At 41.8% G+C, this 14,674-nt stretch overlaps 1 protein-coding gene across 1 annotated transcript in view; it reads left to right on the forward strand.

Annotated features, from left to right (window-relative positions):
* The window catches only part of MYO10 (myosin X), a 162,939-nt gene that overhangs the window by 85,696 nt on the left and 62,569 nt on the right, over positions 1-14,674 (forward strand). Inside the window, exons 4-9 of the mRNA XM_030943561.1 lie at positions 3,678-3,865; positions 11,188-11,322; positions 12,326-12,450; positions 13,347-13,360; positions 13,483-13,567; positions 14,234-14,337. Coding sequence (XP_030799421.1) covers positions 3,678-3,865; positions 11,188-11,322; positions 12,326-12,450; positions 13,347-13,360; positions 13,483-13,567; positions 14,234-14,337 — 651 coding nt within the window. The remainder of the gene's footprint in view (positions 1-3,677; positions 3,866-11,187; positions 11,323-12,325; positions 12,451-13,346; positions 13,361-13,482; positions 13,568-14,233; positions 14,338-14,674) is intronic.

Raw genomic sequence — 14,674 nt, forward strand, 5'->3', positions numbered from 1 at the left:
TATGCTGATGTCTGGTGCAGAAATGGTGCTCAGGAGACAGCACACGTCCACTGAGCAGTCCTGCATTCTTTGTGTGTTTTTACACCAGTTTAACCTGCTGCTAAGACGCTTGCAGACCAGAAGGTCTGTCCTGCAAAAAAGGGGTTGTGTTGTGTGGCTGCTCAAGGTCTCCAAGGCAGGGCAAGTGGAGGAACCTACAAGAAGAATTCAGAGGGAATTTTTACAGGGGCATGTACTGACAGGACAAGGGGGAATGGCTTCAAACTGAAAGAGAGTATGTTTAGGTTAGATAATAGGAAGAAATCCTTCACTGTGAGGGTGGGGGCACTGGAACTGTTTGCCTAGAGAAGTTGTGGATGCACCATCTCTGGAAGTGTTAAAGGACACATTGGATGGGGCATTGAGCAATCTGTTCTAGTGGAAGGTGTCCCTGCCCACAACAGGGGTCTTGGATCTACATGATCTTTGCTCTCCGTCCAGCCCAGGCCATTCTGTGATTCTATGAAGTTGAGAGTTGGTAGCATTTTTCATGGGAATACATGTGTCCTTCCCCCCTCCCTGAGGTCCCTAACTTTGTGGGTCTTAAAGCTGCCAGTCTAGGATCTACTGCTTATAAAATATTGCTACTAGTAAGACCTTGTAATAGGTACTGGATGGGATAACTGGTAAGCCTGGAAGTGATGTAGGAAATTATTCTTGCAGCAGCAGATCTTGCTGCAGTGGAGTATCCCAGAGGCAATTTACAAAGATTTCTGGAAGATTTGTCTTTTAACGTGACCTTTTAAAATAATTGGGATAGTTTTTAATAACAGTGCTACTTCAGCCCATTGATACTTTGCTGAACTACCTTGGGTGAAGGCAGAACTTTTGCTTGGGCCAGCTAACTCCTTAGTCCATGCAGACTAAACTGGTTGTGGCTACTCCTGGGTCGGGCTGTGACACCTAGTAGGTGATAAATGTGATATACTGTGTCTGTGAAGAATATGCTTTTTTTCATGATCTTGCCTTGGGATGAGGAAGTTGTTTTTGAAGTCCTGAGTTTGTTCTGTCATGTGCCATTATAATTTGGTGGCAGTTTGTGCATGCATTTAACTTGTCCTGCAAAGAAGTAGTGCATATTTAAAGCACTAGAAGACTGGAACCACTATTCTGCATCTTTGTCAGTAGAGACTATGGTTCTTCACATTTTTGCTGAAAGGAAAAGATAGAGAGAAGGAATTTTTTTAAATAGTGACATGTCTGAAGCATTACTCAATGAGGTGATTTTTTCACCAGTATGATTTCTGCTGTTCACTGGATTTCTTTTATTGCGTAACACACAGCCCATTTCTCTATTGTACTTTACTGAATTACAAGGCAATGAAGCCAGCTCACTTTATTTAATAAACTTTTATAATTCACAGTAATGACTAATATTCTGGAAGTCTTTCTGTCACTTATAAAAAAAAAAGTGCTTAAGTCATGTGAAAGACTGCCCCATTTTAAATGAGTGTATGCAGAAGTGGACTGCTGTCGCCTATTCTGATATTTACTGTTTTGAAGAGAAGCAAGAAAAGTCCCAATGTGTAGCCCATGGTGATGCAGTTTTGCCAGTGCTTTATCGTAGGGGTACTGTTCTGTCAGGTACTTACTCTTGCAGAAGCTGTAGAGTGATTATTTACTTATGAAGCTAGATGGTATCATGTTTCATGGGGATTTTTTTATGTACATCTTTGCCATGGCATCTGTTGTGATGATGTGCCTCAAGTTACTCTTTTCCAAAGACTTCAGCCAGACTTTAATAAGGGAAAGAGGAAGATCTGTAGCAGTCTCTTTTATTGGTCATACTTGGACTGCAGTCATGTAATTAAAAAAAGATGCCTCTTAAAATTTTTCCCTGTGCAATCTGTGCTGAAATATGTATCAAACAGAAGAAGTTTGTTTTCAGAGCCTTCCTTGTTACTTATTACTTATTTAAGAGTCCAAGAGGGGATGATCCCAGGAAATTAAGCTGTTGTCTCAGTGCTGTAATTGCCTGCGATACGATCTCATGTTGAAATGGTATCTCTCTTCTAGATGAAATCTTCTGAGCTGTTGCACAGCATGGGAGGGGGGGGGGTGGGGTGGTGTTATAAAACACACAGATTGAAAATTCACCATTCTGTAAAAGGTGCTAGAGTTACAGTGAAGAGGGATATTCCCCTTACTGCTAATAAAATTGTCATGATTTCAAGGGCACCACTGCAGTTCCCTTAACAAACGCTCAAAGCTGCAATTTGTGTCGGGCCTGATGGAGGGTGAACAGGTGGATAATGAGGGTTATAACAGCAGGGTAGCAGTGAGAAAGGAGAGCTGACACACAGCGATAATTGCATGTTAATTAAGGAGAAAAAGAGGGAGGCAGGTAGATGTGGGCTGTAAATACTGCAAAAGAGACTGATAGAGGGGAAAGGAAAATATGGGGGAACTGATGGTCCCTTTGTCTTAGTGAATGCCCTGTGGTGGCTTAGAGAAGGAGGCTGCAGGGGGAGAAAGGGGCTGCCTTTCAGGGGTTTGAAAGATGCTGCTCCCCTTATCCATCCGTCTCTGGTTAGGGGGCTGTGGAGGTGAAGAGAGCCCCAGTCCTGCTGTCAGCTTCACAGCTGGTTCCTGTCAGTGATGAGAGGGTTGGTGAGGCATCTGTCTGTACATGGGGGCTGTGTTACAGGGCTGGAGGCTGCCCAGCCTGGCTCTTCACCAGTCCAGAGCAGGACTGTTGTAGCCAGGTGTCAGCTCCCTGCCTGTAACTGCAGAAAGGGTGTTTAACGAAATGAAATTGGTACTGCAGAAGTAACACTGCACATGCTGTACAGTATGTCAATTTCACATGCCCCAGAAACTCTGGAGATAGCATGCTTAATGTTATCTCCTACTTCACTTAATGGGATTTTATTAGAAAAATATATTGAAGTGGACAGAAGGTGAGGGAGAAATTGAACAGCATTGTGAGTAGACTGTTGAAATGATCAGGTTACTGCAGCCTAATGAGTTAAGGCAATTGGAATGGGCATAAGCTGCTACCTGGGTGGTTTTGACTGATGTGATCTCTAATTGCAATGTGATAGAAATTAATGACTTGCCAGCTGCTGTTCTGCATCCAACTAATACTAAAAATGTTGTGGAAACCCAGTGATTCTGGAGCATCTGCCACTTCACACGCTTTTCTTAGAGCCTGCTATTCTAAATATTATGGTCCTAGTGTCTGCCATAATGCCTGTTACTTCTGTTTTAAAAGTGAGTAGCAGAGAAGGACTTGGATACTCTACATGGACATACAGACTTCTCCACCATAACTTTGGGCTCAGTCAGGTTTTTAGTAAGTTCAGCAAGTCCCTAAGGACACATGAGAAGCAGCTGTAGGCCAGTGCTGATAGGCATTACCATGCAGCTCTAAGCAGCATTAAGGCAGGGATTTGTACAGTCAATAAGCTCAGTGTTATAGGTGGGGTAAGCCTGAGAACATGACAGAGGTGGGAACAACTTTCATCCTTTTGTTGCTTCTCTTGAAAGGAAGAAATCAGGGAAAATTGCTGGTCACCTTTTTCCAAAGGATTGTTATGGTTTTGCAAATGTGTATTTTTTGTCTGTCGTTAGAGAAGAGTGTCAATCTGTTCCACCACACGTGTGCTAACAGCTCTGGGGGTGCTGTGTGCTTGCAGACCTACATTGGTTCAATAGTGGCCTCGGTGAACCCCTACAAGAGCATCCCAGGGCTGTATGACCATGCTGCTGTGGAGCACTACAGTCGGCACCACATGGGAGAGATCCCACCCCACATCTTCGCCGTGGCCAACGAGTGCTACCGCTGCCTCTGGAAGCGCCACGACAACCAGTGCATCCTCATCAGGTGAGTGCTGCCTGCTGCTGCTCTGGGTGCCCCTGATGGTGAGCTGTGGCATTCATGTTTTCTGAAAAATCCCTTGCCCAGGATTTTTCTCCTGGGAAGCTGAGAAGGCTCACAGAAAAAGGAAAACAAATTCTTATCTCATTTGTTTCTCCTGTGTTGTGCTCACATGTGGAATGTGTTTGGAGATTGTTTATCCAACAGGTGATTGTTTCATTGGTTTCTGCTGTGGGTTGTTTTCACTCTTTGGCCAATTAGTGCCAAGCTGTGTCAGGACTCTGAAAAGAGTCATGAGTTTTCGTTATTATCTTTTTAGCCTTCTGTAAGTATCCTTTCTGAATTCTTTAGTATAGTTTAGTTTAGTATTCTTTTATAAAATATAGTATCATAAAATACTAAATTAGCCTTCTGAGAACATGGAGTCAGATTCATCATTCCTTCCATCATCGGGGCACCCCACAAATACAATAGTGAGCCTTTCAAGGTGGTTTGGGAGCATGGCTGTGGCCACGTGGGGAGAACTCCAAAAGAAAGCAGGCTTTTTAAACAACACGGTTTCAAGAGAGTTCTGAACTTGTTTTGTGTCATTCTGTGCACCTCTAAGAAAACATTATTTTTTTTAATGCATCTTACAATTATATTTAGTGAAAAAACTCTGTTGAATTTTTTGGGCATTTTTTGGTCTTCACACATCAAATGTTACCCTAAGTGTTTTCCCACCAGTTTAAGCATCTCTGTGCAGCTCAGTAGTTTGTCACCACTAGACCCTGATTCCTGTATGGAGAGGAAAATAAAAACTTAACCTACCAGTTCTTGAGATATACAGTAAATAAGAATAGCAAAAGAGAAACCCCTCCACATTTCAGCCACTTAATTCTGCCTGATTAATCTTCCTTGCCTAATCTTGTTGTGCCTTAATTTAATGGTGATTTAATAGCTTCCCGTTTGAACCACTGTGTCGCTGGTGTTCAGGCTCTGGCTGGGGCCGAGGGTGCATTAGGGAGCAGTTGGCATTTCAATAGCTTTTCACTGCTTTCAGCTCCTCCTTCCTTCTGCCTCCAGAAGATCTGAAAACGCAGCCAGCTCTGTTCCCATTCCCTAGCCTGCCAGCTCAGCTGTGTTGGCTCACACACAGGCACGGAGACCAAAGTCTGGCCCAGCAGATAGGGAGGAGCAGGTCACTGCAGCATGGCCCCGGCCACCGGGCTCCGGACAGGGAGTGATGCTCAGAGGGGTAGGAGACCTTGTGTTTCCCCTCCCTCTCCTCTCTTGCCTTCCCAACAGTTTTGTGATTAGGCCTGCTTGCTGTCACCTTCCTGCACCACGAGGTTACACATGCAGAGCTCTTCAGGCACCAGTTGACATGATTTTGGCTGTCTCCTGACCTCCCCAGGAGTCCCTGTGGTGGCTGTAGGACTGTCTGCAGCACGGTGGGACAGAGAGGGGGTGAGGCACAGTGAGAGCAGCACCTTTGGCAATAGACAGTTTCTACTGACATTTCAGATTGTGGGCCAGGTTGCAAGGCTTCATGGATAAGAGGGGGATTTGCTGTATGTAGTTCAGCACCCAGGCTGTTGTTAGAAATGTGGATTAGCGGCAACACAGCCAGGCCTGACTTGCAACTTTCTGCAGGCTCTCAGGTCACAGTGCCCACCTGAAGAGTGTGTGACACAAAGCTGAAGAGTATGTTTTTCAGCTTTCTTTAACTGTATTTCTCCTTCTTATTACTTAATACATAGTTCTGTGCATATAAAGATGAGCTCAGGTAAGAGTCCAAGCAAAAATAAAATTCACAGAGATCTTTGTCATGTGACAATAGCTAGCCTGGAGTCATTATTTTGTTTGTTTTTGTCAGTATTTTGTTTTTATTGCCAGGCAGTTACTTGTGGACAGCCTGTGTACACAAATTTAGGGACCAAAACAATTTCTGGTGGCCATTGGTATTTTTGCCATTTTGTACTAGTCTCAGTATTTTACCTTTCATTCCAATTCCTCACGAGCTGCCAAGAGGAAAGGAGGTTATGTCCTAAAATGGACATAAGCAGAAGTGTGTGATGTTCCAGGGGAGTCTTCAGCACTTTCTGCTCTGTAAACCATGTGCTTTGGTACAGATAAGCTATAATATAGAGAAGTTTTGTATTAGGAATCCCTTTTAAAATTGTTTACTGTGGCCATGGATTGAAACAGTGATTTGTGTAAGTTCTGTGTTTCAGATAAGTGGCACAATACAATCATACGAGGGTATCTTGTTACTGCAGAAATTGAGGAAATGTGCAATTTCAATTTAAAAAAATTGAATGCCAAATCTGCTTTCCTGAAAGAGCATTAGCTGCTCTATCTGTGAAGGATTCAGAATAGAATTTTTTTTGAATTACTGAAGGTTTCCATGGCCTTCCTACAGCTTAGGAAGATCCCTGTTGTCACATATCTAGTTTAGGGCATAGGAAGTGGAGGTATAACAGTATGCTTGGCAAATTCAGCATCCTGGTCATTCCTGCATCTTTTACTGGTTTAGAATTAGACATTGCAACAAATCACTGCATTCACTGTAACTTTCTTGGTTACTACTGGCATTTGAAAAATAATGTAGCCAAGTGGAGCTCTTTAGTGTTGTAGCTCGGACAAATATTCTGGTCTTGCATTGTAATGAAATAATGTGAGAGATGATGAAGAGGAAAATTCTGTTGCATCTCAAAAACACAGTGGTTAAAATGAGGGAATTATTCACATTCTGATAGGCAGTTTGAGCTGCTCCTGACCTTGGGATCTCAACATTCAGTAGCAAATTGTAACAGCCCCACAAAGAAATGCTCTTGGAACGCTTTCTGATGATCCTCTGGACTTGAAGTGCCCCCTGCTGGCTCCCAGAATTAGCTCAGCTTTGGTTTGGAGCTGCTTTCTTCAGCCTTTGGGTTCAAAAACCTGTGAAAAATATTAATATTGGGATATTTTTCTGGCTGGGGTAGGGTGAGAGGGTGAATTGCAGAACACGAATTAGAAAAACTCAGAATATCATTTAAATGTGAGACCATTTTTCCTGTATAACCATCCAGGTCAGAGGTGAAAAGGAAGGAAATACAGAAGAGATGATAAATTGAATCACCCAGAGATGCTTATTTATTGGTCTGTGTAAAAGGCATTAATTAATGATAATGCTGCATAAAAAGGACGTAGCAGCCTAAGAAGTTAACAAAACAACACACTGAAGAAGCTGTATGCAACTGGTGTATTAGAATATGTACGTAGTTGTGACATGGTGTTTTAACTGTCCCAGGCTGAAAAAAATAGTGTTTTTTTCTGTGGACAACAACTTCTGCATCAATAAATTCTCAGTTTCATGTTGGTCTGAAACATTACTGCAGGGTCCAGTTTCAGTTAAAACAGGGGGGAGGAAAAGCCCACCATGTTAAAAACATCTTCTGATTTTTCAGCTGGGTACCTCAGGAACATGAAGAAAGTCCATCTAATTTGAGCAATAGCCAAGTAGCTTGTCCTGGTGCAGGAAAGGGGCTGAGCCGCCCCATGATTAGCTGAAGTTCACAAGTTGAGACCAAGTTCAAACTTCCTTGCCTTTATTACAAGAACAGGAAAATATCTTTAGGTTTGGTTTGGTTTGGTTTGGTTTGGGGTTTTTTTGCTGCTCTGTTTAAGGTGATCTAGTCTGTGCAGAAGCAAACACATGCTCTTCTCTCAGATAAAATTGCAATTGATCCATGTCAGAGCACTCCCAGAGAAATGTAAAGGGAGCCACAACCATCACTCTGTATGACATTCAAGTCAGTGCCATGAGTGGGAAATCAGTTTGATACCAATTTTTTCTTTCTGTTATTATTATCTCATGGCCTGAAACGTTTTGTTACTGTTTTTCAGCTTGAAAATCAGTATGAAACAAATCTTTTATATGGGACCCAGACCTGTGGTGTCCTTGTGGGACTGATGCACCAAAGTTCAGATGTGCGTTTGATGAAGTACATTTACTGAAGGGGCCTGTTTTTTCTGTGTGTATCTGTCTTGGGGTTTTAAAGGCAGCAGACTGTAAGGCCCCAAAAACCTCACTTGATGAGACTCCTGAAAGGATTTACAGTTGTTTGTGTACTCAGACGCATGGGAGAAGTACTGAGAAGATGTTGTCAAGGGGTCAAAACAACAAAAAACTTCACTGGCAACTTTAGAAAATCAGAGAATTTTTACAAAGGTTTAGAGCAGCATTCCATCAACACAAAACACTTCTCAAAGCATTAACTTAGCCCTTCTATGCTCATCCAATTTTAAGTTACACAAAGCTCCAAGAAGAGGGAATTAGAGGAAGAAAGAGAGAAGGGCAGAAAAGATACAGAAAAGAACAAGTATAGCTATCACTCCTGGTTCCAGCGGTGTTCAGCTGATAGAAATTCCAAAAGGAGGTAGGGTCAAGACATGTGTTGGCCTCCTGTCTCAGTTCAAGTACCCTTTGGCCTTCCTGGGCTCTTCCCCCATGTGGGGCTCCTGGTCATTTGGACCTCAGGAGCTGGGTTAGGGCTTCCAGAGGTGCTCATGGAGCAGTGCCTTTGGTGTGTCAGTGATTAGCAGCCACTGTAGACTGTTCTGCTGTGTCTTACCCAGACAGAACAGGGAAATGATTTAGTGTTATATCCTTCAGAATGAGGAGTCTCTTCTCTCTCGGTGATCCCTTTTTATGCTGTGGCAGTCCTGAGTCCAGGCTGCTGTGCCCTTAGCCCTGCGTAGAACAAGTCATGGAGAAAGTCTAAAGATCTTCTAAGTGGGGGCCTTCTGGCCTACTGTCAGACTTAATATGTTCACAGTCCTGAACTTAGTGATGTGGAACAAGCTGGGCACTTAAACTCATGGGCTGGAAAGGTTCCACTAAAAAATTCACCCTTTTACTGACCTTGTAGGCAGAAGCTTTCTAAGCACTCTGAAAGATTGATCCCATGTAGCTGTAAAAGTTAGAATAGAATGGAGTGGTTACTACTAAATGAGCAGAGAACATTGTCTAAATCCATCCTTTGGACTTCGTGGATCTGAAGGTGGTTCAGAGGAAATTTTAAAAAGTATAACATAGGAAATGGCTAATGGAGACAGGCACCTTGAATTTGGGGCACTAACCATCAAGTCATGCGCAGCAGAAAGAGTGCCAGGATGAATTGTTGGTTTCTCCTTCCACCATGAGAACTGAGAGGTATCAAATGAAACTAATGGAGGTGGATCTGAAAGAACAAAACCGTCTGCTTTTTAAGGGAGTATGGCTAGAAACTCATAGAAGATAAGTATATTGAGTGTTACAAGACATGTGAAAACCAGATTTAGATCAGGAAGCCTCTGAACAGCAAATAACTGGAAGCCGGAAGAACACAGAAGGGAAATAATCTGTGTCTTCCATGGGCATCTCCAGTTGGCAGCTGTCAAAATAGGGCACTGGGCAGGTTCAGAATCAAACCAGTTCTGAGTCTCTCCTGTTCTGAGAAAAAAACAAGAGCATGTAATTTTACATTATACCAGCTGTACCAGAAAGAGGTGCAGGAGATATTTTTCCATCAGCTTTGAATATCTTGCTTGTAGAATGGCTCTCAGTTACAGTGGGGTAACTTTCAGCTTCCATAGAACTACAGATTCTGCAGATCAGGGGACAGCGGGTGGGGCAGAGGAAGGATGGTATCAAAGGCAGAGGTGATGTCCTCAGTGTCACCCTGTGCCTGCTGTTGAGCTATATGCATGGCTCAGAGGGAGAGAATTAGGCAGCAAGAGGCGTGTATCACTTGATAATTTATTGCACTAGACAAGAATAATGCAAGGGTTTGTGAAGCTCTCTCACAACTACTGGTAAAAATGTTTTTTTATGGTGAGTATTGAATGCAGGAATGAATATTAAGTGTTTCTTCTTGGGCAGAAGAGATAAGTGAAAAGAGAAAAGGAAGGAATACTGAAAAGGCCAGACATCAACAGCAAAATTACATAAAAAACATCAATGGTAAAATTACATACAAAACACTACAGAATTTGTTTGATGTGGTATAAATATAATGGATGAATCACACTTGCTGAAACATATTGGCATTTATGAAGATGTCTCATTATATTTCCTGAATGTCTCTTCCCTAATGTTATTGTTGACATTCATTTGCAGGGAAATGTCATTCTGTATTTATGGGTGGCGCCTTTCTTCCTTGCATTTTACTAGAAAGCATCATTATATTGGTTGTAACCTAAAATCAGTGGGGCCATTACTCAGCAATGGCACAACAAAAGACTGTCAGATTATCTAGGTTTGCTCCACCAAAGTGGAGCCCAGTTGTGCTCCATCAAAGTCAAAATTCCCACTTGATATAATGGAAAAGGTAAAGTAAGACCAAAATGCACCCCCTTTCTTTGGGAGTAAACTGGAATTAGGTACAGCTGAATGAGAACCTAGGCCACAGCTTAGGGTACAATGCTGTTACTGTAGATGAAGAGTGAGCAAGCTAGACAAATTTTCCCTACAAATTATATTTCTTAATAGCTCACAGTGTCTGTTTAGGCTACATAATTGAAGGGAAAGGGTACTGGGGAAATGAGCCAAATCTAAACTTTCCCTTTTTAGAGTGTTGGTTTTGAAGAGAAACTGAGTATATTGCCTTCTATTTGTATCAGCAGGGTTGCTTATTAATAATTTGCTTTTAAAATGTCAATTTAGCATTATCAAATAGCTTTGTTCTTCTGTGGGTGGTGATGAGAGGTTTTATATATCTGATGGTAATGAAAAGTGGAAATTGGATATTTTGAACTCACACAAATCTGGTTTGTTTCAACAGGTATATAAAAAGTTTGTTTAAAGAGTATGTAGCTCACTAAGAATTTCAGTATTAATTACATGAGTAGCCTTTATGTGTTGGAATGTGTATTGGTGTCTCTAACTTCCTCCTCTTCCCAGCAGGGCTCCTTCATTAGCTAGATTGCTGCAATATATACCAAACTTTCCCATATAATTCTTAGTTTGGTCTTTATCCCTTTACCATGTCTTTGTTGTGAGTTTATTTTCACATGATGGTGGGAAGCACTGGATAATTGTTTGCATTCAGAGAGCTCTTTGTTGTCTCCTAGGTGTGTGTACATATGCAGTCAGTGCCTTGAAATGCTGTCTAGGCAGTTATAAAGCTTAAGGACAGCTTGTGTTTTTCCCTAGATGTCATATTCAGGAAGTTTAATGGGGTGCTCTGGCTTCATTGGACCATCTCTTCTAATCAGCCCAGTCTTCCTGACCTCCAGTAATGTAGAGTTTGGGTGGCTAGCCAGAGGGCTTCTTCACTGGCCACTGGAAATGTGCAAACCATGTTCTCCTCTTCTTTCAGTGGCGAAAGTGGTGCTGGTAAGACGGAGAGCACTAAGCTGATTCTCAAGTTCTTGTCTGCCATGAGCCAACATTCACTGGAGCTGTCCTCCAGAGAGAAGACCTCCAGTGTGGAGCAAGCTATTCTTGAGAGCAGGTATGGGATCTTACAATACACGGGTATTCTTTTCAGAAGACATAAACCTTGACATTGAAATAAGATCTTGCAATGTAATCAAATATGTGTGTGTGTTTACTGAACAGTAGAATGTGTACAGGAGAAAGGGAGGTATTCCATTAAACAAAATTACCTGGCTGCTCTAGAGAATTGTGAACACAGTGGTATCTCTTAGTGGAGCAAAAATATGCAGAGTTTTGAAATGGATGAAGCTTTAATGGTGGCTTTCATTTTTGTTTGGGGCTGAATTCAGATAATCAGAGTAAGGGAAATGGGTGATGGGAGGGTGATACCTTTGGTTCAGTTTGTGTAGCCTGAGGATATGGTAGAACAAGATACAGCATGGTGACGATAAAGTGCTCAAGCGGTAAAAGCATGCTGAAGAAAGGGAGGATAAGGAGAGCTGATAAGACAGATGAGTAAGTGCATCAGATAAATTGGACACAATCTATGCAAGCAAAAAAGAAATCTTGGTGTTGATGTGAAATTACATGGTTCTAAACTATTTAAAAACAAAGGCAATTTGAGAGGCTATTACTTTTGTTTATCTTGCTTCATCTCTGCTGTACATGCTATATCTTGATGTAGTTATTTTTTCTAATTTCCCTAGGACAAGGACTCCTTGCATCCATCTAGCAATTTGCATGTGCTGAGATTTCTTATTTCTATCATTTGAGTACTGCAGTGAGAATTGTGTGCATCTTTTGAGCAATTACAAAAGAAGTAGGAAGTAGCAGTTACTACTCTGAAGCTGCAGAGTAGTTCAGTGTGGTTTATCTTCCTGTTGCATGAATACTTCCATCTTGTGCTAGAAAACTGAGATGCCCATTGCTAAATGGAGGGTAATGCTGGGATTTAGGCTGCTGCTGAGGAGAGTGTCAGAGGGGAGCTTGTCAGAGTACTGTTCCTTTCACCAGCTCCATGTGAAGTTGTTGGCTTGCTGGTCACATGTTAACACTCCTGTCATTCTCTCTCTTCACAGTCCAATTATGGAAGCTTTTGGCAATGCGAAGACTGTTTACAACAACAACTCAAGTCGCTTTGGGAAGTTTATTCAGCTGAACATCTGTCAGAAAGGGAACATTCAGGGAGGAAGAATTATGGATTGTATCCTCGTTTGGTGATTTGACCCCTGTTTGTGGGAAGAGCCCGTGTACCTCCTTGATGGAGGACTGAGGGAGAGCTGGCTTGCCTTTGTGCTTTCACCCCATCCTGAAATACACACAGTTAAATTGAGCTGGTGTAGGTGGGAAGGGGAAGCAGCAACACCAAATTCACGCATGCACTCAGGCTTTTGTGGTGGTGTGGGGTGTTTGTACTCTTGGAGGAGCAGCACTTTGTATTGCTGCCCCTAGCGTGACATGGCTCATGTGCATTTCCCATGTAATGAGCTAAAACAGCCTGAATCCTTGTGAATAACTTGAGTTGTCAGCCATTTCCCTCATTACTGTGCCCAAAGATAAGCTGCTTACTTCTCTGGAAATGTACTTGAATGAGCAGAGCTGCTCAATTTCTGCAGTGTGAGTCTGGGTGGGTTAAATCCTCGGATTTGTCCTGCATTTGGCAAAATCAGTCTATGAGCCACCTCTACCAGAGCAGCAGAGGTGTGGGGATGAGGAATATTCCAAGGAGATCCTACCTGCTGTTTTAAACATAAACTGTGTTTTCAGTGGGGAAAATTTAATTCTTGAGGTTGTTTCCAAGCTTTAAGGGAAAAAAAAAGCAGATGTCATTTACAATTCAGAATCTGCCAAGTCCAGTTTTGATGGGATGGAAGAGAAGGTGTTGATACGCTGATATTAGAACTGCTACAATATTATCATTATTGCAACTTTATTTATTTCGTTGTAGGTGTATTGTATGAAACAGGCTTAGCATGTTTTAAGAAAGTACCATGATAGTCTTCCTGTTGTCTCGAACGAAAGAAGGAAGATAATAAAAAGCTTCTGCATTAATTGATTTTTACTTTATTCCTTGACTGAAACTTTTCTTGCTGGCTCCAGATTTATTGGAAAAAGTAAGTTGATGTTTGTTTTGCTTATTTAGTTGTGTTTGATTAAATTTTTGTCTGAAACTGTGGGTAAAAAATTTGTCTTCAAAAATGATCACTTAAGTGGAAACTATTTTTTACTTTGACAGAATCGTGTGGTAAGACAAAACCCCGGGGAAAGAAATTATCATATATTCTATGCTCTGCTGGCAGGGATAGAAGAGAGAGAGAAAGGTGAGTGGCAAAGCATAAGTCACACAACTGTAGTGGTTTTCTGCTAGCAGTCAGCAGTGGTGACAGCAGTGGAGAATTTAACTGCAGAAACCCACTAACCCAAGCTGAGAAATAGGTTATTTATTCAGCTGGGATTCACTGAGTGTGAATTTGAGCTGAACTTGATAAAGGAACCTACTTAGCTGAAGAATGTCACTAAGCTGACAGTAGTTTTCCTCCCAGCTTCTGCTGTGGCCTTGGGAAAATTACTTGGGGACAAACATGCCTCATTGTGTTCAAACTGAATATTTTTGCTGGTACTAAATAACTCCACAGCAACAAAGATAAATAATTCTGGTTGCTCTAATCCTTTCTCATAAAGAATAAATCCACTGAACAAAAGAAATGACATTTGTATACGTGCAAAATTGCCTAAAGCTGTTTCAGCATCTCCCTGTGGGCTCGCTGTCTTTGCATGCTAAAAAGTAGAGTTAACTCTATTATGCAGCTAAATAAAACAAAACCCAGCAAAATAACCCCTCATCTGATTTTAATATAAAACCTTGTCTTGTGCATTGTCATAATTTCTGAGGAAATTAATTGTGAACTGTTGAAGTCTGACGTAGTGACTTGTGGAGTACTTCTGTTTTGGTATTCCTTTTCACTCACCCTGTTTTCTCTCATTAGATGCTTTTTACTTATCTGTACCTGAGAACTACCACTACCTGAACCAGTCTGGATGTACAGTGGATAAGACAATCAGTGACAAAGATTCTTTCAAGGAAGTCATTGTGAGTTGCTTCCCCAGTTCTTTTGCTTTAAAAGTGCTGGAAGTTCAGGTGTGTGGGGCCCATTGGCAGAGCAGGGTACAAAGTCTTCCTGTGCTTTCCTCCATGTGCAGCTCTCACACTGAGGGATTAATCTTACAGGGATTTATACTTTCTCAGAATGCTTCACTGTCATTTTGAGCATGCCTTTATCTCTCCTCCAGTATTTCATTTTTACTCCATTGTTTCAAAGTATGCTGTAATTTAGCAAAATGCCTATGTTTTGAAATGAAAATAATATCTGTTGTGAAGTCAGTAAGACTTTTATATGCCTTTGCCTTTCCCTGCATTGTTTTATACT

Source organism: Camarhynchus parvulus, chromosome 2 (genome assembly GCF_901933205.1).
Source record: "Camarhynchus parvulus chromosome 2, STF_HiC, whole genome shotgun sequence".
Taxonomy (NCBI): Eukaryota; Metazoa; Chordata; class Aves; order Passeriformes; family Thraupidae; genus Camarhynchus; species Camarhynchus parvulus.